The sequence below is a fragment of the Centrocercus urophasianus genome, unplaced genomic scaffold (genome assembly GCF_019232065.1).
Source record: "Centrocercus urophasianus isolate 14NV4802_14NV808 unplaced genomic scaffold, USGS_Curo_1.0 seq_11, whole genome shotgun sequence".
Classification (NCBI taxonomy): domain Eukaryota; kingdom Metazoa; phylum Chordata; class Aves; order Galliformes; family Phasianidae; genus Centrocercus; species Centrocercus urophasianus.
In genome coordinates, this window is record NW_024884253.1 from 58,588,775 (window position 1) to 58,614,719 (window position 25,945).

At 37.4% G+C, this 25,945-nt stretch overlaps 1 protein-coding gene across 1 annotated transcript in view; it reads right to left on the bottom strand.

The window, feature by feature from the left end:
• Nucleotides 1-25,945, bottom strand: part of GABBR2 (gamma-aminobutyric acid type B receptor subunit 2) — a 445,157-nt gene that overhangs the window by 21,151 nt on the left and 398,061 nt on the right. The window contains exons 14-15 of the mRNA XM_042839905.1: nt 14,741-14,851; nt 3,782-4,006 (exon numbers count right to left, since the gene is read on the bottom strand). Coding sequence (XP_042695839.1) covers nt 3,782-4,006; nt 14,741-14,851 — 336 coding nt within the window. The remainder of the gene's footprint in view (nt 1-3,781; nt 4,007-14,740; nt 14,852-25,945) is intronic.

Consider the following 25,945-nt stretch of genomic DNA (forward strand, 5'->3'; position numbering starts at 1 on the left):
AGAAGAGAGGGACGATCACCTCCCTGTCCCTGTTGGCCACCCCTCTTCTGATGGAGCCCAGGATGCCATTTGCTTTCTGAGCTGCAAGAGCACACTGCTGGCTCATGTTAAGCTTTTCATCCACCAACTTGGAAAAACTCATTTAAAATATATTAGCCTGGACTTAATTAAAGATACATTTTTTCAGTATTTTGTCAAAAATCTCTTTATCCTTCATTGACATCTTTATACTTTCAAAGAATATATTCTCTCCTCAAGAAAACCGAAAAAACAACAAACCCAAGCCCTTCACTCCCCAAACACAGCTTTGCGTGAAATTTCTTCTTTCCTACTGTTAGAAGTAACATTCAAGCAGAGAGACATGAAGTAGGAGTATTAATAGAAAGAACCCTAGGGAGATTGCACTCTGGAGACAACAGAAACTTAATTAGGTTTTAGGGACCAAAATAAAACAACTCTTTTCAAATAAATTCAATAAGCCACCTAAAAAAAGGTTAACCTTAAACATATTTAATTTAAACAAGTGTAAGTAAGGTTTAACATTCAGTGACAATGTGAAAATATGAAGAGAGAAAGCTACTAGTGGTTTGGCAAGGAGGTGAGATCTTTTCAGAGTACTCTAAAGAATACAGAACTTATGATTACTTGCCGAGCATACACATATATTTATATACAAATAGAGCTGAAGGAGCTCCTGCCTTGAGAACATGGATATGATTTCATAAATCCAATGCTGCTGAGTTGTCTGTAAAGATGAAAGGAGAAGGAATTTTGTAAGTACTGTACCGCCATATTTTGTAGTATAGCCATGACTCATAATCGGTTCACCTTGTTCTTGCAAGCACGACCACTCCGCAGTTGTGGTGGCATGAAGTAAAGGACTAAATTCTGATACAGACACGACTGATCTGACACTGAAGCAGTTCCTCCCTGACATGAGTTTACAGACCAAATCTGTAGATTGAGATAATGTGCTAAGTTTAAAGACAATAGACTGCATTTCTTTAGGTGATTAAGGACATGCAGAAGGCTCAGATCTTAAGTGACCGCTTCACATTAGCCCTTACTTGTAATAATTGTTTTCAGGAATCCCATTCCTCTGGAACCCCAAGCCAGCTGAACATCAATTCATGCAACCTGATGAGGTGCATCCCCAAGGACTGAGGAAGCTGACTGATGTCACTGCAAGGCCACTTTCAATTATCTTTGGAAGCTGATGCTGATCAGGAGAGGCTCCTGAGCACTGGGAGAGAGAAGATGTTACAGATGTGTTCAAGAAAGTTGAGAATGAGGATCTAGGGAACTACTGGCCATCTTTCTTCACCTCGGTCCATGAAAGGTGGTGTAGTACATCTTTAAATGAAGACAGCAATGAAGAATTTGTCCCTGCTCTAATTCTGCTATGAGATTTTTTTAGAGTCACTTATGCTAACAAAACAGCAGTGCATGAGGTGGGCCTGGAGAAGCACACTAATTGCCACAGTATATGTAAACAGGATTAGTACAACTGAGAAGTAATGGAAAAATGTTGTGTTTCTTCCTCTAGTTTCCCTACATAATTTAACAGCTGCTTATTCAGATCCATAAAAGGGCTACGGGACAAAAATTGAATTCTAGCACTGTAAGACCTTGAGACTGCTGAAGGAAATGCATTTCACTTTGAACTGAAGAAAAATAAAAGCCACTCAAATGGCTCAAAAGCACTTTACTGCTTGCATCTGCCTAACCATGGTTTAATAAATGAAGAAGTGCAAGCTTCCAGATCTTCAGTATCTTCTACACTTGTTGAGCCTCAGGCTTTAGGATTTCACCAAAAATCTTCCTATATCACCAAAAGTGTACTGATTACATAATTGTTAAGGGGAGAGATTTGGTGCCTGTCTCACACTGAAGTCTTACCTAGCTGTATAGCTTGAGTGTTCTTGGTTACAATATTCTGTGGGCCTGGACATGGTGAAATCTTGGGCAGGAGCACATTCCAGAGGAGAATGATTGCCAGTAATCCCACTGCAACTGTTGCAAAGCATGGCAAGAAGAAATGTAGGGTTCAATATACAAACGCCAGAAGAAAAAATGTCCAGCTGTGAAAGCACTCAGGTGTTGAATGGACATTGCAACTCCTGCTTCAATCTCTTTTTTTTTCCTGTACTTTGCCCAGTGATCATTTGTAATGCAAAACAGCCTAAGCGTATTAGAACCTGACAATACATAGGATGGGATGAAGTACATTATGCTCAGAGGCTAGAGTTCATGTTTGCATTTTGAGCAGAAAGAACTGGGAGTAAAAATGATGGCAAGGAAGTTAGGGGTTAAAAGAAGGTCAGATGAAAGGGTTAAGAGAGGAAACAGGAAAATCATTTCAGAGCCTGCAGCAGCGGAAAAGGATGGGTAAGGGAGCATGAAAGCTAAGGGCAGAAGAGCATGTCACAGCATTAATAATATTTTCTCTTTGAAGAGACTTTTGAAATTTTGTGGAGGTATTTTTGGCAGCAGAGCTTTAATATGCATTTTCATACAGCTTACAAACTTAAATCTTGCGGAATTTCAAAGCATTTTTCTTTGCTGCGTTTGGGAATTTTCATTAATTTAGAATGAAGTTCTGATTTTTCCCTAAGATCCAGAACAAGAATATGACTATGTATTTGTAGGTATATAATTTTTAAGAATTGAACTGCAGATCTTGTAAACGCATCCAGGTTAGTCAGTCCTGGAAAATGAATTGCTCTGCTTTGCTGCAGATCAGAAGTTAGCTTCTTTTGTTTTTCTTTGCCTCTCTTTTCTCTCAGAGGGAACAACTGAGGTAAATTTCGCTTCTGAGGACCATAATCAGGGATGCCAGTTAGCACCAACATGTTCACTATAATTCGTTCAATTCTGCCACAAATGTTTTATCATGACTTAATTGAAAAGATAAGCTTGGTAAGACAAGCATCTTAAATCTTGCTTTGCAAGTGTTCCAGTCATCCAATTATATATACATCTGACTTGGGGTGTTATGCTAGGTTTATGCAAATCATTTAAAATGACCCCAATTGCACATTTTACCACAGAATACAAATGCATTCTCCAGAACTTGTGGTTTAGCTGAAGTAAACTTACATAGAAATCACTTTCTTATAATTTATGGTCTATCACACTCATGCCTAAAGCTTAACTCGGCAAGTAAAATAATTTAAGTGCCAGCTCTTCGTGATTCAGTGTCTTCCATTAACATATAATACACACATCCGCAAGAGTCCAAAGGACCAAAAAGAAATGAAGGCATATGCTTTACAGTCCATGCCTCATTTAGACCTACAATATATCAGTTATTAAAAAGTCTTAGTTGTCAGCAGCTGCAGTTTGCATACAGTTGGGTTTTTTTTCTCTTTTTTTTCTCAAGTGTTAATAAATCCTACTATACCACCATACTTGAGTATGTTAGGGGTTTAAATAGAAGAGACATGTGGTAGAGCAGACAACTGGACCTGTTCCTTCTTAATGCCCACAAGTCCCAGTCTCCAAAAAGTTCCTATTCCCTTAAAATTAGAGAGAACAACTTTTGTGTCACCATTCACACATTCAGTAAAACGTAGGCATTAGGAATGCATGCATTCACATTCCTGTAACTTTGTATTTTTTCTAAAATCTCATGAAACTTTCTTCTTTGTTTCAGATACAGACAGGCTAGCTTTAGAATTTTCCCAGAGCTTGAAAAGGCAATGAACTTTTACATATGAAATCACAATTACAAAGTGGAACAAAAAAAAAATCAACATCCATGCTAAACAAATTCACTTACCTTAGGTACAAACACAAGGCAGAGAGTGATGGTACTGCAGAAAATTATGACTAAAGCAACAATGCAGAACTGCACGTTGGGTTGGTCCCGAGTAAGAAATGAAACAGCAGCACCAATAATGCACATAATCCCGACATTGTATACGCTCATTCCGATGTATTTGCTGTCATTCAAAGCAGGAATGCTGACATTTCGTGTTTCCCAGGCTAAGAAACAACCAAATAACTGAAATGGTAGAAAAAAAGAAAAAGAAAAAGAAAAAAGATAGTAATTATGAGAAGAATTGGTTGACATCCAGAAAAAAACATTGATCTGCGTGTAATGAATTTATCAGGTACAGCAGGTGTGCTTTCTAACTTGATAAATTTAGATAGCATTACAACTTAGGGATATACACATACATATTTTAATGATATCTAATCATTATTATTACTTTTTCTCAGTAGACAGATTTTATCTTTCACAAGAAAAATACAAAACTTGGTAGTAGTGGTAGTAGTAGCAACGGGAACAACTTTTTCTAAATGTTATGGACATATTTATTTTATACTTGTAATTATTTCTGAAGACAGACATTCCTCTTTGTTTTCAGGGATTCCAGTAAAGATATGATAGGTGGTTCTTTTAGCTACTGTTAGCAGCTGTTCTCAATAGACTCTTCTCAATCCAGTTATTCATTGTATGATTATCACATACATTAATAAGCAGAAGTGCCTAGATGTGTCCAATGACAGACAAATATGTGCAGAAGGTGTCACCCTACCTGTTCAAAGTGCAATTACAATTTCTTTTATAATAGTGAGAGTTGGTAATGGCCTTTCAATTGCAATTGTCTAATGATTTCTGGTATAAAATATTCCTGTGGCAGTTTTTCTTTTACTTGTTTCTTTGTAATGTTCTTACATTACATTCTAGCCCCTTTTTTATTTGCAATATGCCTTTGAAATTTAGCAGGGGAGAGTCTTTAGGGTAAGGAAGTCTTCTTCATTCCTTGAAATTTAATTAGATTTTTCTACAACATGAACAATTGCAAAAAAATTGTTCGATTTCTCTGTCTCCCTGTATTCCACATGGAGATTCTGGCAACAAAGGAAAAGCATAAATGCACTCAAGGCACTGTAAACAGGGAGCTGAGTCAATAGTCTAGGCAAAGCCCAGTAAGCATGTACAGCGCTATGGGTAGAATGGTAGAGAGTCGATAGTATCAGAAAAGGGAAGGACAGAGGAATGAACACCAAGACCCAAATCATGGTGCCTGTGCTATCTAGATTTTTCTAAACACACTATAAGGAAAAACAGGAAAGAAAATGAAAATAAAAACACAAAAAGGATGCATTTCCATTGACCTGGCTACACTTTCATCCGGACATCACTTTTGTCTACTGTCAATTCACAGAGAAAATCTATCTTAAACAACTACAACCCTCTTGATAACCCTGAAAAGTTAAGGTCTCTCATGATGCCCCTTGGGGATTAATTACATTTGCCCAGTAAAAACTTGCTTTTTACCTGTGGGGGAAAAAAAAAAAAAAAAAAAACTTTAAAATTTTAAAGGCAAACAACCTGGACTAGAAGACCATTTTCTGGTCGCAAAGTCAAGCCGAAAAGTGTTAGGAACTGACAGATTTATGTTTGCTGTATGAATTCAGTTTTGCCTTTATATGCTTCCAACTATAGTAATGATCAGACGTTAATAATAGTATATTTCCTTGATGATTTGTTTACTTTTTTCACCTCTACTAACAACAGTAACAAACCAAATAATTTGTGACTCACGTGCCTTACACTTACACAGACACCAGCAGACTCCAGCAGGCTCCACCTACTTCCTTAAATAGACACCTCAATCCTGGACTGACTGCTGAACTGCCAGCCTTGCCCTCCCATTGCTGAACTTTTCTGCTATTTTATTTAATTCTCTTGCCTACAGCACATATGTTACCATGCCACATGTTCATGAACAGTCCTGGCTGAAAGGCTCTGGAAGATATTTACTTTCAGCTTATGGAGCGTGGCAGATTGCAAATACACGTAGGCAGAGGTGGCCCTTGCAAAAAACACAAGCAGCATTTGCCTTTGTAATACTTACGGAAGCCTTCCTTAGCCCCATTCTCACCTTTCTTCTCTCCATGTATTCCTAATGCTCCTGTAGGATGTGGTCATTTCCAGGGCTTTCCTTTTGCTCCTTGTCATAAGTCTTATCATGGCACCAAGCTTGTTGGAGTTCAATAAACGTTTAGATAACACTCTCAGACATATAGTCTGATTTTCAGGTGATCCTATGTGGAGCCAGGAGTGGGACCTGATGATCCCTATGGGGTCCTTCCAACTCAGGATATTCTATGATTCTCCCTCTTCCGCTTTACCCATTTCCTCTTGTAGGACCAAAATCCACACCTACTCTAGAGGGGTGGAGGTTAGAAGGGTCTCAAAGTCTCTCTGGTAGGACCTAGATGGAGAAGCTGCTAATCCCCTAATGCATTTTCCAGATCCCCTCAGATAACTAAAGTGATGCTTTCAATGAGGAAGGATGCAGACACCACTTCTCTGGTTTTGAGTCTGGCACTGTGCAGAAATGAAGCAGAGAATGCATGGCTTCCTCTACAGTCTTTACAGATGCAAACTGTAGTCTGCATTGACCTGACTGCACTAGAGTCCAACACTGGCAAGGTCTTTTCTCAGGCAACAAGCGTATCCTTCCCAATGCCTCTTCTGCATTCCCTGCACTCTTGCTGCAGAACAGCTCAGCTAAGTTGCAGATTCACACTTTGGCAGTGCCTGAACTGACAACTAGGCTGAGCTCTTAAAGGAGTAGAAAGCATACCTGTGTGTGTGCATCTAAACTCTGTTTAAAAAGAGATGAGACCATGACTAACTATTTTAGTTTCAACTCAGGGGCCTCTAATCCTAGGAACTGTGTTTACTGGACAGCATATACTTGGTATAATTTATCTTCTAAATATTAATGAGAATTTTAGAGTTGTGGATCATCCCTTGCTCTCCCCCAGTTCTTCAAGATGGACACACTCCCCTCCAAAAGCATTATTCTGGGAACACGGCCAGCAAACCTAAATGACGCCAGCATTTAATACAAATAATGGGCATGAATTTATAGCTAAGGCAGTTATAAAGCAATTTAAAATATCAATTATAATGGAAAAAGATCATTTGAACAGTGTCGTGGGGGTTACAATCTGACCTTCTCATTTATAATTGAAAACAGCATGGAAAATGGTTGAGTATCTTCCAGCTGAAAGGGAGATATTTATTTATATGATAACGAAAGAAAGAGAGAGAGACTCTTGTGGCAAGTGGGTTTCCTTTGAATGAAGCACTACAAATTTAAGAGCATTGTTTCTAAATGTTATTGGCATTTGGAGTAAAATGTTTGCCTCAGAAACAGAGCTCTCCTTTTCTAAAACTCACAGTTCATCTTTGAGACTCAAACATGGATAAAGCAGAGATTTTCCACAGCCTGCTGCCAGGTCAGTGGTGATCACAGACATACTCCTTGTTTGCTTGTTAAGAGTGTTTGCAGAGCTCCACTGAGCTGATGAGAAACCTGTTTTGAGACAGAGCTTTCCAGAGAGAACGTGATGCTTCACTTTCTCTCCACCTGCCCTTTTTATGTTCTTCTCTATTCCTGAGTCTCAGCCAGTGTGCAGAAATTAGAGTCTCTTTTTTTGATGGCAAAAGGTCTGAAGCTCCCTGAAATGGTTTGGCTGAGGAATAGGATGTGGATATTGTTAGTGACAGGTCCAGAGTTCTGTAGTTTTCTGACAAGTTTTCTATATCATAGAACCATACAATCATTTGCGTTGGAAGAGACCCTTACAGGTCATCTAACTCCCTTGCAATGAACAGGGACACCTACAGCCACATCAGGTTGCTCAGAGCCCCATCCAGCCTGATTTTGAGTGTCTTCAGAGATGGGGCTTCCACCAACTCTCTGGGCAATCTGTGCCAGTACCTCACCTCCCTTACTGTAAAAAACTTCTTGATATCCAATCTAAATCTGCCCTCTTTTAGTTTGAAACAATTTCCCTTTGTCCTATTACAGCAGACTGTGCTAAAGAGTCTGTCCCCTTCCTTCTTACAGCCTCCCTTTAGATAATGAAATACTGCTCTCAGTTCTCTCCGGGGCCTTCTCTTCTCCAGGCTGAATAGTTCCAGCTCTTTAAGCCTGAAATGTTTGGGTCTCAGTTAAAAACACAGACTCTCAGTGGCCCATTCCACCTGCTCTCTACACCTGGTACTTAAACTTTAAGCATTAATCTTCCCCAGCTACATAAATCAACCTTCCCATTGTGCTTGGGGGCACCTAAGTCTTGAGGCTGCTGAGCAGTTTAAGGACTATTTGATGTTTAAAGCCTACTGGGATTAGCAAAGCAGCTGTTTCTTCTCCTGATGCTCCTGGAGGGCTCAAACTGGTAAGGCTTTTCAGAGTGCATCCACACAAAGCACAGCATCAGCCATCTTCAGTATTGCAAGACAGTGATATTGGTGGTGATCATTGCATGGTTTGGGCAATGTGGCACAATTTTTAATTTTACCTAACCCCCAAGTCAAGGTTGTTTTCGAAGCAGCTCTCAAATTTTTTTCAGAGCTGTCAGTTTTTATGTAATGAGAGACTGGCTGTCTTAATTACTTGGGCGCTCGTGTGGGATGTTAGCTTTAATCGCTGCTGAGAATTTTGATTAAAGAGTCTTTAGAGAAGGCATGCAAGAAACACACTGGAATGGATGGAGGAAGCCAGCTACTAGCAGTGCTAAATGTGCTAACTTCAGAGAGAGACAGGACATGTCTGTCCCCATTGCTTTATCCTGGCTCACTAAGATAGCTCCTCACTGACAGCTACAATTCCCCTCTTGAGGTTCCTGATGGATCCCATGTGTCACAGGATGAGTTTGAGCAACTCAGGGCTACGCATTCTATTATATAAAGCAGTTATCTAAAAGTTAGACTGCACAATTTTCTACTAAGCCTAATGGTCTAATTCAGGTTTCTTTAAGGATCTCAGCCAAAGACACTTTGAAAATGCAGCTAGGAAGGCTTCCTACATAGTTAAAACCATTAGTTTATAAAAAGTGCCTTTTACCATATAGATATACTAAATGCATATCTTATTAATGCAGAAAGCATTGTAAATATTGTTCTGTGCATTCTAGGAAGGTATAGGCTGTACAGGAAGGATTCATTTCTTTTATTTGTGTTTGAGAGTATGCAGCTTCTGTTTAGCACCATGTTGGTTTGGATTGTTACCTTTGCAGTAGTTGGTAAGCTGATTTTGGTTGTGTTGTCAGCGTATCTAACAGGGCTATGAGAAGACTGCTGTATAAATTTGTGGAAAACAGTGTCTTAAGACGGTGGAGTAATCACTGCAACTAATGATGGAATTTTGGTCCTTAAATGAAATATATAAAGTCTTAGAGGAATAACAGGAACATATATTTTGTGTTCACAGAGTTTAACTGGCAATTTAAGTTTTAAAAACTTTTTACCATCTCAACTGAAATCTGAGAATTGAGTAAAACTGTCTGTAGCTGAAGTATAGGAAAATACTCAGCACTGTTTTTCATCTTGCTCAGCAGAATTACTGTTAAGTACAGTGATGATTGCTTACTGACCCACAGCATGTATTGATACAATCAAGGATCTGGTTTGCTACTGGACTACAAAGATTGGCGGATGACAGGCAGGGGATTCGTTCTCCTCCTGTCTTCCTTCCTTCCCTGTGCTTGCCATAAACCTGTTTATGTTTTATTTCAAAGTCACACCTGCTTATACTCTGTTCATGGGATATGAAATATTAATGAAGATGAAGAAGGAAAATTTTAGCGAGGGTATCAGATAATAGCAGGGAAATATCAGAGAAAATAAATCTTGCCAGAAGTCTTGCCACAGTCATACTTGCCAATAATGAGAGGTTACAGTTTTGGAAAGAGCATGTATTGGACCAGCCTACAGCTTTGCAGCTAATTACTGTATCATAGTAGCACTTACTGAGCTCAGTTGTGGATCACAGCCCTGCTGTGCTGCATAAAAACAAGCATTTACTTCAAAGTCCTTGCAGCTTTTTTTTTTTTTGTCTTTTTCTGGCTTTGGTACTGGAAGATATCCCCTCCTGCTGCCCCTTATATAAAGGCAGTTCTGAACTCTGCCCTGCAAACATCTCTGACTCTGAAGCAGTCATAAAATTGGAGCTGTGTGTTTCCATATTCATGTTTATTCACTACCTTCATATCATCCCAGATATAAGCATCAGTGAAATGGCTGCAGATTTTTTTCAGTGGGAGCTTTCCAAACTGCAAAAATAAGCATGCTGATTTTTCAGGTGTTCACTGGAGAGCTGAGCAGAGAAAATCACTGTGCAGTCTTCAGGAAAATTTATAATAAAGAAGTGATTTTATTTTTTCTAAGTCAAGTTAGCAAGTGGAAGGGCACATGATCCTCTCGTAGGTCTCCTGCCTTCACAGTCATTGCAGTCTGACATCAAACCACTGCTCCCTTCCCTGATGAGGGATGAGTCAGCCATGTATTTAACTTGTTTTCACAGAGCTGCCCTAGATACAAAGTACTAAAGGAAAGCTTCATATTTCTATTGAGCGTTATAACAACAGCTAAATATTTTTTGAGTTGCGAGAGGTGACATCCAGCTATTCAACCAAAGGGCTTTTTTAAAAAAAATGTAGTGGCAAAGTATGGCCCTGCACAGACTGAGCTGGATTGGCATCTGCAGGAAGCTATGGTCACTAACACACATCCACAGAAAAATTGTGTCTTTATGCTTCAGCCTTTCAAATCAGTTAATAACATCTTTTACCTTCTTTCTCTACAGCATTTGACTTCCTTACATGTAAACTCTACTTAGTAATGAAACACTTTACAGTAACATCTGTGAGTAAGAATCCATTTAGGATAGCTTTATACTGTCTGTGGCAAAAGATCACCACAGATAACCACAGTACTGTAAAATGGTCAAACATCTCTGACAAAAACATGTGTTACAGCTAAGATATATTTCTATCCTATAAAAGTGATGCTAAAAGACATGTAAGGGTACTTAGTCCCTTACTGCAATATCTCTAGTATTTTAATAAAACATTTTAAATTTCCTTATGGACATAGGATGGAAAAAATCATCCTACAAAACCGTATAGTAACGTATGCTTTGGATGCTAAAATACTGTCAATGTATGAAACAAAATGCTGCAGTACAAATAATGAGAAGGAATTTGACATTTTTTTTTCTTATCAGCCTTGTTGGTGTATCAATTTTCCTTTTCACCGTCATGATGTTTTTGTCCTTAGCAAGGTAAACTAAGGACATCACTTTAAAAATTATGTATCAGAAGTGGTCAGTAATAAGAGTTATAGCTTAAAAAAAAAACCCCAAATTCTATTAATGATTACGTGGTGAAAGTAGGATTTGACATACATAACAACAGCCAAGTAGAAAATATACCTTGACCTTGAAAGCCTGTTTCTCAGTAACTAAATAGTACATAATAATGATCTTACATCAGCAACAGAATGAAAGAAATTTCCAGCACATAAACAATTTGAGTATAATGTTAACAAATGCCTTAGGAGGAAAAGGGGAATCAAACTGTAGACAAGTCCACTGTGGTTAATAGACAAAGGAGCAAAGGAGTCCAGTCCATCCTTAATCTGGGATTGCTTTCTGGAAAAAATGCTCACACTGCTCAGAAAGATGCTAATAATGCAGCACTGATAAGTTTACAGTGATATGATTTCTACCCATCTTTGGAATATACAAAATAAAGGTACTGTTCGACTTCACTGACACTGTCAGAAATCAAAATTAGACATATCAGAACAGATGGCCGGTATGTATATACACAGATTGGCCTTACACCTGTACGTAGCCTTTTAGGAACTGAAACCTCAGATGGGAAAAGACAAAATCCAATATGTATGATGGGACTTGGCCAAAGTCACTAAGAAGACAAATGTGAGGTACAAAGGCAAGACCCAGCATAGTAATCTTCCTGTTGTCCTCTGGTCAACAGTCCTCTATCATCAGTCCGTTATCATCAGTCCTAAGGAATTTGAAAAGTGATTGAAAAGCCTTCATGTAGTTAAGATGCATTTCCTCATATCACTTCAAAGGAAAGAAGAACTATGAATCTGAACGTAAAGGTTTGCTTTGTTTAAATGTTTACTTACTTTAATACAAAAGAAGCTTGTATGTCCTGGCAACAAATGGCTTCCTTCCCTGCCCCATCTGCCCTTCCATGCTCTGCCCTAACCTAAATGATTAATTCACTGCATCAGCACACTTGAGTCATGAGACTGGACGGTACTGATCTATGTGTTTAAACCACAGAGGAGAAGTACTTTTTAAGCTAACCCAATTTTTGTATTCTCAGTTAGACACAAAAAGCCACTGTGCACAATGTTGGCTCAAGTAAATCACTAAGACATTTTGCCTTAAATATTGTACTGTAGTTACCAATATTAGCTCTTAGCATACAGGATGTGAATTATAGTAGTAATAATAACGATAATAATTGTTACAAACTGCAGAGTTTCTCATTAGATAAACTAGTATAAAATGATACAGTGACACAAGAGATTCCAGGATTTTTTTGTTGCTTGAAAGACAAACTGTGCCTGGGGGACAGAAATCTGAAACAAGTTTGGTGATGAGATTAAAAACATCAGTCCTGTTGTCCTCATTTCACACAGGTGTATGTGCTCTAGGAGAGTAAGACATTGCAGCAATTATTCGACTGATTCCAAAGTCTCTTTCGTATATATAAATTTGTGTAATAAAGGGGCACTGGAGCAATAAAAGTATATATTTTACTGATGGTTATGAAACACTGTGTGCCTGAAATAATTATGATGAGTAATGCCAAATGGCATTTGCAAACTTAAACAAACTGAGTCACACATCTTGTAGAAAGCAGTACGACGTACTTGACAACAAACCAATCTACAGCAATGAATTAGTGAAAGCCAAAGTAGTTCAACTGCTGTCCAGAACAACATAAATAAAAAGGAAACAATTCAAACAACATTACCATTACCTGGGAATTTTTTTTTTTTTTTAATTTAATGTTATTTAACCTGTTTTCTTACTAACATTGAAGGTATTATAGAAGTTATTTTTGCAAAGCAAATAATTTTTTAAAATCCTTCAGTATTTTTTTAAGGATTTGAATTTAATTTGTTTATTTACATTGCACTAAATGAACCAAACATACTTTCATGTTACTTTTTGAACAGAATCACAGAGAAAAATGTCTTAAGCTTTTATATGGTGAACAGTGACAGCTTCTACATGGGAGAATGTGAAATGAGCTGTTCAAAATCTCTATACAATGAGATTGGAAAGTAATAAAAATATAGTGAACCTGTAATTTCCTTTTAATGTATTGTCTAGAAAAATTCTTGTATTCAAAGGAAAAAACACTCTTAACTGAAGAGTAGGAATCTACTGATAAATGTATCAAAACAACAAACAAGAAATAAGTTAGGAAAGAGACAATAAAGTCAAATGCCTTGTCAACAACTGTACTAAAGGTCACATATTCACTAGCTGTTTTACTGTCTGACTGCATTTCGCAGTGCTTGTCCTCAGAACTGAAAGGCCTAGACATGTGCCACACGTCAATGAACCCAGAGCCACTTGAGCTACTCAGTAATAAATGCTAAGATGCAGAATCTCTCCTAAATCCTGATCTCCATGGTGTGATTAAGTATGTTCTCGCTCTTGGTCTCACAGCCTTCTTGGACATTCTTCTGAAAATAAATGTCTATTGGGAAGGTGGGAAGGATTCCTTGTGGTCAGAGATGGCAGTCAGGAGGTAGAGAGGTTCAGTGCAACTCCCTTCTCTGCACCACAAAGCAGCTGAGCGTATAGAATAAATAAAAAACTCTCATCCCTTCCTATTGAGCTTTGTACTGCATACCTAAAGATCTTCTAGCCTGCTAAAAGCAGAGTGAAAACAAGCAGGACTCGACAGGCTGGTAGCAGCCATTCTCTGTACAGCAGAAGACATTCTCCAGGCACCAGCATCTCACCCTACCCAGCTTCCCCACAGCAGCAACACCTGCCACGCCAAATGGGAGCAACTGACCCAGTCTTTGATGGGTGTCCCTCTGAACAGGCATGCTACAAATGCACAGAACAGATGGAACCCTTCAGGCAGTGTAAGCAAATGTTTATCTGGTTTTAGAATCCAGATGGGGCTTAGCTCAAGGTAGGTGTTCATCTGGTCAGTACTGTCAAAAATCAGATATTTTTCGAACCTTGAGGCTTAGGGTATGAGGATCTTTTAATCACCAATGGTCATTTTTTCTTTTTTTATCTAAACTATCAAGGTTTCATATTGCTACTTCCTGAATTTCATTCCATTAACAAAATATTTTATGTAGAAGAGCCACAATGAAAAAAGGGATGATTTTGATTCAGGCTCCAAACTCATCTTGCATTGAATCATAGGATCATAGAATCATTTGAGTTGCAAGGGACCCTTAAAAAGTCATCTAGTCCAACCCCCCTGCAATGAACAGGAACACCTACAGATTGATCAGGGTGCTCAGAGCCCCATTCAGCATCTCTTGCAGCTATTCCTGATGGACATTTCCAATGTGGAGTCAAACATTTAGAATAAGGTAACCCCGCCCTTTCAGAGAACCTCAGCAGTCTGAGTTTATAAAGTTGTCTCGTTAATAGACCTATCTTTTCACTATTAAATTTCTTGGTTGGCAGAATATCTCTAGTTTTCAGCTCTAGTACTATTAGTGTTCTATTTATTTTATACATTTATATATTCTTATACCCACATATAACCACTTATACTTTATGAAAGATGTATTTAAAAAAAGCTTCAACTCGCTCCCAGCCTCAGAAAAACAAATAGAATTCAGTTCAAGCCTATCAGCAAGAAGCTTGGAAGCAGCTTTTGCAGAGTAAACTGTGCTTACCATCAGGAGCCCTTTATATGCGTAGACAATCCCAAGCCAAATTGTCATGTGAGTGTTCTCGCAGTGCTCCAAGATGGGTCGGATGGAGATGTCTCTGCCTGCAGGGTCCGGCTACAAAAATAAAGAGTGAGATATTTGGATTTAGGTTTTATCTGTAGTCATACCACAGAGGCAGTTAATCTACTCTCAGTAGCTTGAGGATGTGTAGAATATTCAGTGGGTAACATGAAATAAAAACTTGTGATGTCTGTTCCATCAACCTGCAAAGGAATGGAGTAAAAAAGTAAAGATCTGAGGAAACAGCTGCATGATAATTACCAGTAGATGAGGTCACCCCTACTGCAAACCAGAGAGAAAACATCCGAAGTCACTCTGTCTTTAACTGTGCCAGTCACATTTATCAGCATTAGGACACCTATTTTTTCATGAGGTGAAAAGCTTGAACGTGCAGCCATGAAAATAAATGTACTTGAAGTCATCCTTCCTTTCACCTGCACTTCTTGTGTCACTGGCAAGTGGCTGATAAACAGTGTATGAAATACTTCTGTGTTTCAGATGTTTATTCAGTGATAACCACGAGCCAAATCAAAGACCATCTACTAAGGAAATCGCAGCAGCAGCTCAGTAGATAGTATAAATCATCAAAAATGTGGAGCAAGTGAGTGTCTGTGCAAAATTTAATATGGTTAGAAGTTTTGTAGATTTCCATTAATTTTGGAAAGGAGATTGTATAAATGAGCAGAATCAAAAGGACCTGCAGACTGCCAGGAGTGTTTGTATGAGGGAGAAGTTATAATTAATGCTCAGAGAATCCTGCAAGAACTCCTCTTTTTTATATCAAGAAAAAAAAATAACATTCAACACAGAGGGGACAGGTCTGTGTCTTTTTTCTCCTATGCTGCCTATAATTAGGATATGGACTAGGTTAGAGTGAAACTGCTTCTTAATGGTGTGCATCCTACAGGAATACAAAGCACTTCTTACATGTGATTTTAAGAGATACTGTTTTCATTAGGTACCAGAGAATGCTCCTTTTGGCTATTCAGAGCTGTGTGCAGTTACCTTCTGTGTTGCTTTCAGAACAGGCTGAAGTCCTGACAGCTATTTTTGGTTCCTGCTTTGAAACACTGGATCTGATCTCCAGCTCAAGTGAGATCAATGCAGATGCAGCCTTCTGTACCTGGCTCTCCCTGTAGGCTCTGCAGTTTCCCTTTGTGACAAGCAACACATGTAAAGAGTCTCACAGAGTAGAGTAATGATTATATCATAAGCTAAGGAAAGAACACATTTTCACCAACTGAAATGCAGAATTGTGTGTGGAAGGACTTTAGAAAGATCTGAGTTTATTCTACAGCTCATTCTTGCTGCTAGTGTGAATTTTTCTATTGACCTCAGAGGTGACAGCATTAATGCCCAGCTCTCTTTTCTTCATTAGACATTTCAGATAGGAGACATTGTCCCTGACCTCATATAGATTAAAAAAAGCTTACAAGTAAGGGGATATACATGGGAGGAAAACTCAGCAAACAAGCTTGTGTTATGTGCTGTATGGTGGCAAGATTCACAACCTCCCTTGCAAATCTTGCAGCAGGCAGCACAACAACATTTAAAATCTATTTTTACCCTGGGCTTATGTAGATACCCTGAGCTGGAAAGTAAAGATCTTTCAAAAAAAGTTGCACAAAATAAAATAGAAATGAGAGTGGCAATAGTAACTGTCCCTGAGTTCATGATTCCATCCTAAACAGCTGCTGATGGCTAGCAAATAACCAATGACCACAGAACTCAAATAGGTGAAAACATGAAGAAATATTACAACATTTAAGATACTACAAATGTTTGTCTGAGGACCAGTAGAACTACCTATTTCTCCCTGAACAATTTATGTGCACGGAAGGGAATGCACACTTTCATGTCATAGTTAACAACCTGCAGTGTTCAACCATTTTTAACCAAATCCAGGTAATTTGAATTACTCCAAACTCTTGTTGGGTCAGCAGTGGATTACCTTTTTATTTTCACTATGTGGCTACTCTCTAATGCAAATTTGTGTCAAAATTGGAAAGTCACAGTTCATTACTCAAAACTGAAAGTCCTAGTCAGAAAAATGGTGAAATGGAAAACACAACTTCTTATGAAATTGTATTAGAGAGAACAGACTCACTCAATATCCTTAATATGAAGATTGCCAGATTTTATAAGCCTATGATAATTTTTAAAATATGCTAATTAAATAATACATTGTATCCAATAATCCACGTGAGATAAGTAAGTCTTGTGAAGTGCTCTGGAGGGATTAGGAAAAGGGAGAATACTGACTGCAGCATCAGCCAAATTATACATGGGACGGCACTTCTCCCAAAGCACTTTTCAGTGGGAAACAAGGTGGGAACACATTAAACCAAATGTTGTGGAGTACTTGTGCATTTGGAGCTAAGTGTTGGCAGGTAGGAGTAATTTTACAGTGCACCGACTTTGCTGATTACTTGTCGCTGCTGCAGAATGACATTCCTGGTGTACTGCTTTTAATTTGCCATTCTGTTTCTTCACTGATTTTGCATGAATTAACTAATCATAGCAAAAAGCTGGGTTAAAAAAAACATATGATATTTTCTGATGTCAAAAGAATTTTTAAAAACTCTACAATTACAGCTGAATGGCGCACTTCACTGACCTCCCTAATCATCCACCATTTGTGCACTTTGTTACTGCTTTAGAGAGGATGACAACATAAATGCTACCAGTGATTATATATGTACTGGAAATTTGCCCTTTCCTTTTATAGAAAACAATATAAATGCCCTTCAGATGACATTCTCAAGGCCTGAAGACCTCCTTTCTTGTAATTAGGCTGAAGCTTTCCTACCTCTTCTGAAACCTAATAAGGTTTCTGACATTGATATCAGTTTCTGGAGTATTTTCCATGGTTGAATGTAAACAGTTTAATCCATTCACTTCATACACGAGTTGTGTGTCACCTCTGTAAAAATGCTTTTTTTACATCAGATCTGCTTTGTTTAGGAAGCAACTCAAGTCAGTAAACAGATAACCTACAAAATAATTTCCCCTTTCATGCACTTTAAAACTGTTATGTTACTTCTGTAGTTTGGTTGCCTTTTGATTTTCTTTGCTCTTCAGTCTGCTGGTGGGCTGGCAGATCCTCTTCATTGTAGGTGAGAAATGGCTTAGGTGGGTACTGCCAGATGGAAGAGGAAAGCTTAAAACCATCTGGCAACAGCAGGGAAATTTGCAAGAAAGATCAGGGCAGGGGCAATGACAGAGATTGCTGAGTGCCTTGCAAATTCCTGCACAGTGTCAGACTAGCCCAGACACAACAAGAATCAAGTGAAAAGCACAGTTTTCAGTGGAAAAAATACAGTGTGGTGGCCAGCTCTTCTTGCCTCATGCTGAGTTGTGCAAATATAGGGCACCCTGCGGCACTTTTGCCATCTGGGAAAGATGTTGTTTGGTCCATATAAATAATGTTCAACTCTCTCTTCTTCATTTAGAACTACAATTTCTTTTTCTCTGTGTCTATTTAAGTAGCCAAAATCCATTTGGAAAATATTCTATGAAGTGGGAAGACATTTCTGTTATGGCAAATATATCACAGGTGTTGGAAGGGACCTCAAGAGATCACTGAGTCCAAGCCCCCGCTAAAGCAGGTACCCTACAACAGGTTACATAGGTAGGTGTCCAGATGGGTCTTAAATATCTCCATGACCTCTCTGGGCAGCCTGTTCCAGTGCTTTGTCAACCTTACCATAAAGAAGTCCTTCTGTGCTTTTGTATGGGACTTCCTGTGGTCAAGGTTTAGGCTGTTGCTCCTTGTTCTATCACTACACACCACTGAGAAGAGCCTGGCCTCAAACCAGTTCATTGCTACAGTTACACATAGGTCTTAAAGGGAGAAGGGGCCTACGCTCCTCAAAACATCCAACAAAAGGCTTTCTGTTTGTTTCCAGAACATCTCGGCCCTCCTTGAGCACTTCTCCATGGTCATCTCTCAGGATCCTGCTGCAAGGACAGCAGATAATAATTGAAAGAGATCTGGTGCTGCTTCAAAGAACAGCTCACAGGTGGAGGATCTCAGTAAGCTTTCTAAGATTTCCAGTACATTTTATTATTTACACAGCTGCAGCTTCATCAGTAAGAAAATCAGAATATTAGGCCTATAAGCTTTTTCAATGATCGATATAGAAAATAAAGTAAATAGTTGCAGCTTCTGTTTACCAAGTTTAAAATGAACTGTGCAGTTCCCATCATATAGGAAAATATGGGATGATATTCTTCCATCGATCTTCATATGCCATCCCACTCTCTGTTTTATCTTCCCTTTAAATGGCTTCCATTTAACTGCCATAATGACTGTATACTATCACTGTTCTGCAGCATGAATTAGACATCTTTGGCATTTTAAATTTGGCACACACAACAGTCATATGGAGACCAAAAACGATTCCTTATCTGAAAACCCAGACTTTGCTAAACAAGAAGATCACTTTTACTTCTTTTTTAAATTAACATTTTTTGCAAGGATAATTATAGTTAGTTTTTACTGTAAATGCTGTATGTGCAGGTTGTAACAGACCTTCCTTGGTGCTAAACTACATATCCATATGTAAGGTGTACCAGCAAAGGATTTCAGCAGGTTTATATGCAGTGTATTGTGGCCAGGCTCTCAATTACTGAAGAGAAGAAACACATGCTGTCTACTTCCCAGTTACTTAATGATTTGGTGATGTTTTTAGAGCAAAACAACGGTGACACAAAAAAGTGATTTGTGAGGAAATAGATCTTTTTGAATGTTTTTTATTTGGTGAAGTAATAGCTTCTTTGAATGCAAAATAGCAAATGCAATGCTGTGCTAGGGTAGCCTCATCTAGAATGTCTTCCAATCAAATATTTGGTAAGCAACCTAGCATAAAAGTATACTTATTTTTGTCCATAGCTGGGCTTGGGTTCATATACACTGTGAAACATATCGCATGTTCAGTAGTAGTTCTGCTGACTACAAAACTTACTAGATACCAGCAATGCACTGACAAATAAACCGAGATCCACTCAAGATTACTGGAGAAGGTCAGTCAATTTTGTAGTGGTCTAATGATTTTAGACACTCACTGATGTCAAGACTTTTTTTTCGCGTATTTTCTTTTTTTGGAGTCATGAGAGAATTTGAACAACAGATTAAAAATCAGCTTTTAATAAATTAAAAACTATCTTTTTTTTTAATTTTTTTTTTTTTTTTTTTTTTTTTTTTTTTTTTGTCTGTTTTCGTTTTGTTTTGTTTTTGTTTTTTTCCAGCATAGGAGAACAGACTCTGGACCAAATATCTGTCCTTACACCTGGATACTTTATGCCTCATGGAAGAGAAATGCAAAACATAAAGCTTCTGAACCCAGGAGAAGGTAAGGACAAGGTTCTGAACAACCACAATGGCCCCTGCATCCACTGTAAAACATGAATGCCAGATTTTCTCTCTTGTAGACTGAAGAGAAAATGCTTTTAGACTTGAATTTGGATTAGTTTTTCTTTTTTGAAGTGTTAAAATTTTATAAATTCGCAATCAAAAAATTTTAACATTGAAGTTGTCTAAAAATGTTTGCAGTGATGAATATGAATACACTTCAACAAGAGAGCATGCATCATCAGTACCCATCTGAATATCAACAATTCTCATGAGAAGCACAAGTTTAGGAATGCTACATTTATTTTTCCATTATATGAGCTAGAAAAGAAAAAAAACTAATTTCACGAAATAGTTACATTGACTCCAGCCTCCAACCTCCAACACATTTTTACCATAATAATAATGATAATCATGGTGCTATCAGAAATGAAGATATTACTGCATTTCTGTAGCCAAAGACAGGAAATGTTATGAAGGTTAAGCAAATTGCCAAGGAAAACTGAGAGGAACTCAGTTTACTGAGCCTTACATCTTTGACTTAAATAAATGATCTTTCCTTCAGTATAAAAATTCTGACCTCAATTTTTACTCTTCTGGAGGTAGAAGTTTTCTTCATTAAATTTCTAATTAGAAATTATAATTAGAAATACTAATTAGAAATTTACTGGGTAAAATTTTTGAAAGAAACTTTCAGTCTTTGAAAAAAAATTATTTTTGGAAAAAAATAATGACTTGAAATTGCATTTGTGAATAATTTTGTAATTCTTTACTACATATATCTCTACAAAGTTATTTACAATGAAAATGTGTGACATTTTAGGTTGAGATTATCTTTTAAGACAGTATTATTTATACTGTTATACAGCTTAAAAAAAATTACAGGTATTTCAAGTCAGTCAAAAACAACAACAAGCTGTCTCTGTGTTTTGTGAAAGGTTAACAAGCCACAAGTGGGCTCTGTAGAACGGTGGTGTGAAGCATGTTGCAAGATTGGAGGTTTCCCCCACACGTATCTGAACACCATGGGATTAAAGGATCTTTAGGTTGTCTAGGGTGATTGCAGGGTAGTTTTTGCTTTAATCATTTTCTTGTTATAGTGAAATTCATCTCCCTACCTCAATGAATTGTAGGGCTGCTCTCAAGGAGTTCTTCTCCCAGTCTGTACACACATTTGTGATTGCCCCAACCCAGGTAAAACACCTTGCACTTGGGCTTGTTAAATCTCATTGAGATCTCATGACCCCACTTTTCAAGCCTGTCCAGCTTGAATACCAACATGTGAATTACAATTTTTTTTCATCTAGCCACTTCTTTTTTCTTAATTCACATAAAAAGATGTACCATTTAAACAAAGGAAAAAGAAGCGCTAACACATTTTATAGACTGATGGACATTGATTAATTTAATATTACTTATTTTACTTCACTTCACATGCCAAAAATATGAGCCCAGGCCTCCCCTTAAAAGCAGATGGTAGCAAAGAAAGACCGAAAAAAAAAGTAAAACACGTTAGATATAACCACTGTACTTCTTACTACCACAAAGCGCTGAAGTCTGAAGATAGTCATGGTGATAGCCACACTGTACTATCTTCAAAACAAATTTACTTTCTAATTCCCCATCTGCCTCTTCTACAAATAACTCCACAAAAGAGTAATAATACATTCTGTACGTTAGTATGATTGAAAGTTGATAACATAAGAGCTATTTATGAGCCCTCATATTGTGAAAATAGAAAAATCCCTCAGCAGCATTATTTTAAAATCACTTTACCTAATGACTTTCATTTTAGTGTGGTGGTGCTTCATAAATAAAACTGCTTGGATTAGGGGATTATATTAATAAAAATATTAAGGAAATTTTTGGCTCTCAAATGCAGTTTCATTAAAGCTAAAATTCAAAACTATGGAATAAATCAAATTAAAAAAGCCACAAAAATAACTACAAAACCCACTATGATCCCTGCAAACAAATGCAGACTGTCAATGAAAGGAAAAGGCAAAATTCTCATTCTTTGTGGAGTGTTCCAAAAAAATGTGACTAAGTCTTCCTTCTCTGCACTCCGTGATCTATTCAGTAGAAATTGTACATTGTATTATTTCCTCAGAGGATGTTGCCCCAATTATACATCTAGGGACTGGGTAATGAAATGTGTGTGAGTATGTGCATGGAAGCAGTGGGACGAGCGTTACAAAGACTTAATAAAGGACTCTCAGCAGCAGAACATATGTTTTTTCTTTGAAGGGAGGGCAAAAGGCCAAGATTTGGAAGAAAAGCAGGTTAGATGAAGGAAGACCTTTGTTACCACCTAGAGTCTCCTGAGTTGCAGATTCCTCCAGAGATGTGCACTTTGTAATATCTGCTCTGAAAACTGAGGAATAATCTTCTTCCTTCCCTTTCTGCCAAGCTGCCCAGTACTCAAGGTGACAAATTAGATTTGTAGGTTCTTCTACAAACATTCCTTTCCTAACTATCTTTCCTGCTCCCCTGAGATCATAGAAGCCACTGGAGAAATTCAGTAGAGCTGGTAGAGTCTTTCTCTGCTGAGGATTTGCTGGCAGGTAAGCTTGAGTTGTATGCAGGGATGTGACTTACTGTTCTTAGCACTTGGAGAAACAACAATTAGCACTTCCTATTAAATAAAATATCTGTGCCCAGGAGCCATCAATCTGGTCCCCCCAGCAAGAACAACTCTCAGGTCCTCAATTGTGTCCAGCTATAGGCCAAGGAGGGCAACAACAGCCCCCCTATAACCATCTTATATTTTATTTGTAGTGCTATAATTTCTTCGATTTACAAATTCTGATAATATTTATTACCATGCCTATCTGCATTGCAGTTCCAGTGACAACAAATTGATGCTGTATTTTTGCAGGAAATAAGTGAAAATCCCTTCCCTAAGACCATCTTAAAACACAGAAATAAGATGTGCAAGAAGATATAAAGTCAGGTTGTGTGACATTTTCAGAGGCAAATATCAGTTTACACCACTGTTCCTCTCTGCAAGCACTGATAAATATTTAGTTTCTGGGCTTCCACAAATGAAAATTATTATTTCTCTTCATGAGAGAACATTTCATTTATTTACCTATTCTTTTATACTTTTCAAAATGCTTTGATGATGGTCCATCCATCCACTGCTGGACGATTTTGCTGCTATTCCTATGACTACTGTAAGTCATAATTCAGAAACTGCTGCATTATGCATACGTCCTTCCTCTGTGTAAAATTTTTTTAAGTAAAATTTCAATTAATAAATAGGCTAGCTTAATAATGATCTTCTCATAATTATTTCACAACAATTGTAGCATATGCATCTAGATATCCTCCAAAGTCATTCTAGAACTGATGTAACTTCCCTGTCATAAAACTTGTTCTATCCAAAAAGAACTCTCAATTTCTTGTTGACAGCAAAATGTAAGGTACATCTCAGTATACAAAAAATACATGAAAGCCTTTTTATCTCTTATAAGGATTTTAAAGATTTCTTTTACTTCTTCTCTTTGCAACTGACTCAGATATAAACATTGTTACACACCACAAACCAAAAACTGAATAGGTAAAAAAATAAAAAAAGGTCAGGCCAGCTTAAATCTTTTTATTATCTCCAAAGATTTAGTTACTTTTGACCTTTTAAAACTGTTAACCTTATTTAGGATAACGTAACCTTGAAATAAAAGGTCATTTTGAATTAACAGGAGATTTACTGCAGTTAACAAAGGTCAACAGGAATACTTCTACCAAAATAATTCTGTATGGAGAAAATTACTGAGATCACCTGTTTCTTACATGTATATAAATCTTCATGTTTTCTGAGAAAAATGCATCAGTATCTAAATTAAGGAATATTACTACCAGTAAGTTAGTTGATTCATTTTTAAAAAGTAAATCCTGTTTCCATTTTTTCTGGAAGAGCCCTTTTGCAACTGCAGACAGAGCATGTTCCTTGTTCATCTCCATTCTGAGCCTGCTGGAAGAAGCTAATTCTGGAAAGTCTGTTCAAGATGCGAGAATCATCTTATACCTAATTCTGCCAGTTTGAGAATGCTTGTTTAGAGTCTTAACAGAGGATTTCTGAAGATTCAAACTTAAGAGTTCAACAGATCTTATATTAGATCAAGGTGACAGCAGTGAAGAACCACGGATGTTTTCAATAATTATGTCAGCAAAATCTACAAACTAGAGGTGAGTACAGAACAGAAGCACACAAAGCATACCTTGATATTAGGTGGGAACCTATTTCAGCTGTGAATGATATAGCCCTGGGCAAGTTAAAATTACTCTTGGAATCTTAAACAGATGCTTTTCCTGCCTTAAGAAAGAAATCTGAAAAGGGAGTTCACGGTTGTATCAGCATTGCAGTTGAATGAGACAATTTTTGACAACTCTCATTTTCATCAAAACATCCATTGCATTAATTTATGTTTGAAGTAAAACACCTCCTTTAGAAAAAAAAAAAAACATTCAGTGGTGGTGAACCTATATACTTCTTTCTACGTTGCCATAATGGCAGTTCTGTTGACTGTAAAAAGAAGTGCCCCTCATTTTGCCTCTCTTTTCTAAAATGAACTTAATGTCAGGTTCCCTGAGTCCTTTGCATATTTTGTCTACTGAATTGAAGTGGTATGTAACAATACATTGTTCCTACTTAGGTATGTACAGATTTCGGCCCTACAAATTCCTTGGTTTCTTTGTTTTTGTTTTTTTTTTGGTTTTTTTTTTTGGTTTTTCATTAGACATATATTTAATCATTCCTTAAGAAGTCCCATGTCTCTTCTTTGGACCACCTCCAGTTTGCCAGTATGCTTCCTCAGTTCTGATGAATGGGATGGAGCACACTGAACTGGTCGTTTTTGCCCTGACGCCATAACAAGGATTAATACTACCATTACATCACAAATGCCATATTTCTTTCTTCATTTTTGAAAACTTCTTAAACAGAGAAGTAATGGTAATTAAAAAGCCACAGGAAAGACAACAGACAAGTCTTATTTATCAAGTATTTCTCCTGATTTGAAAGTGGTACTTGACATGGTTAAGAGCCAAGAATAGTTGAAAGTTACATGTTCCCAAAATGCAAAAAGAATAGCAGTTATAGAGATTTTTGATTTTTTCCATTACGTCTTTCTTCTACAAATAGCAATTTCAGTGTTGCCACTTCTGTTGACGTTATTCAGAGCAAAGCAGGTAGTCCTGGGAATTTTTTCTCTCAGCTCAGTAAAACTTTTATGCAACATTTCTCTTAAATTATTTATCTACTTTCAGTAGCTGTCAAAACAGATTTCATTTAACACTAGTCTACCAAAGACTTTAAATGTTGCAGGTGCATAGCTCTCGTATACAATACAAAAATTTCAGTTGGTAGGGAAGCAAAACAATGTGAAACAAAACCCTGCAACCATAAAATACATTTTATATTTCCATAGAATTATTTTTTTTACATTGTTAGCCTCCATATTGTGCAGTAGATTTTCTTTAGCTTTTGAAGAATGTTTGGTGTATATCTAGTACAAGCAGATAACTCAGAACTGACTGTATTATGGAGTGCAATTCCTATATCTTCTTGACAAAAGTAGTTAATCTGCTTATTTATAAGACTATGCTTCATTGACTTCCTGTATTAAAAAAAAATCCAGCCAAGAAAAATTGGCTTATTTTCAAACTACAGCGTTACTGGGAGTATAGACCTGTAACCATTCTCTGATGTGTTTCCATAATTCTTTTACTACAGTTGTATATCAGTACATCTATAGATGTATATTATACCTCCAGATATATGAGCTTCAAGTTAT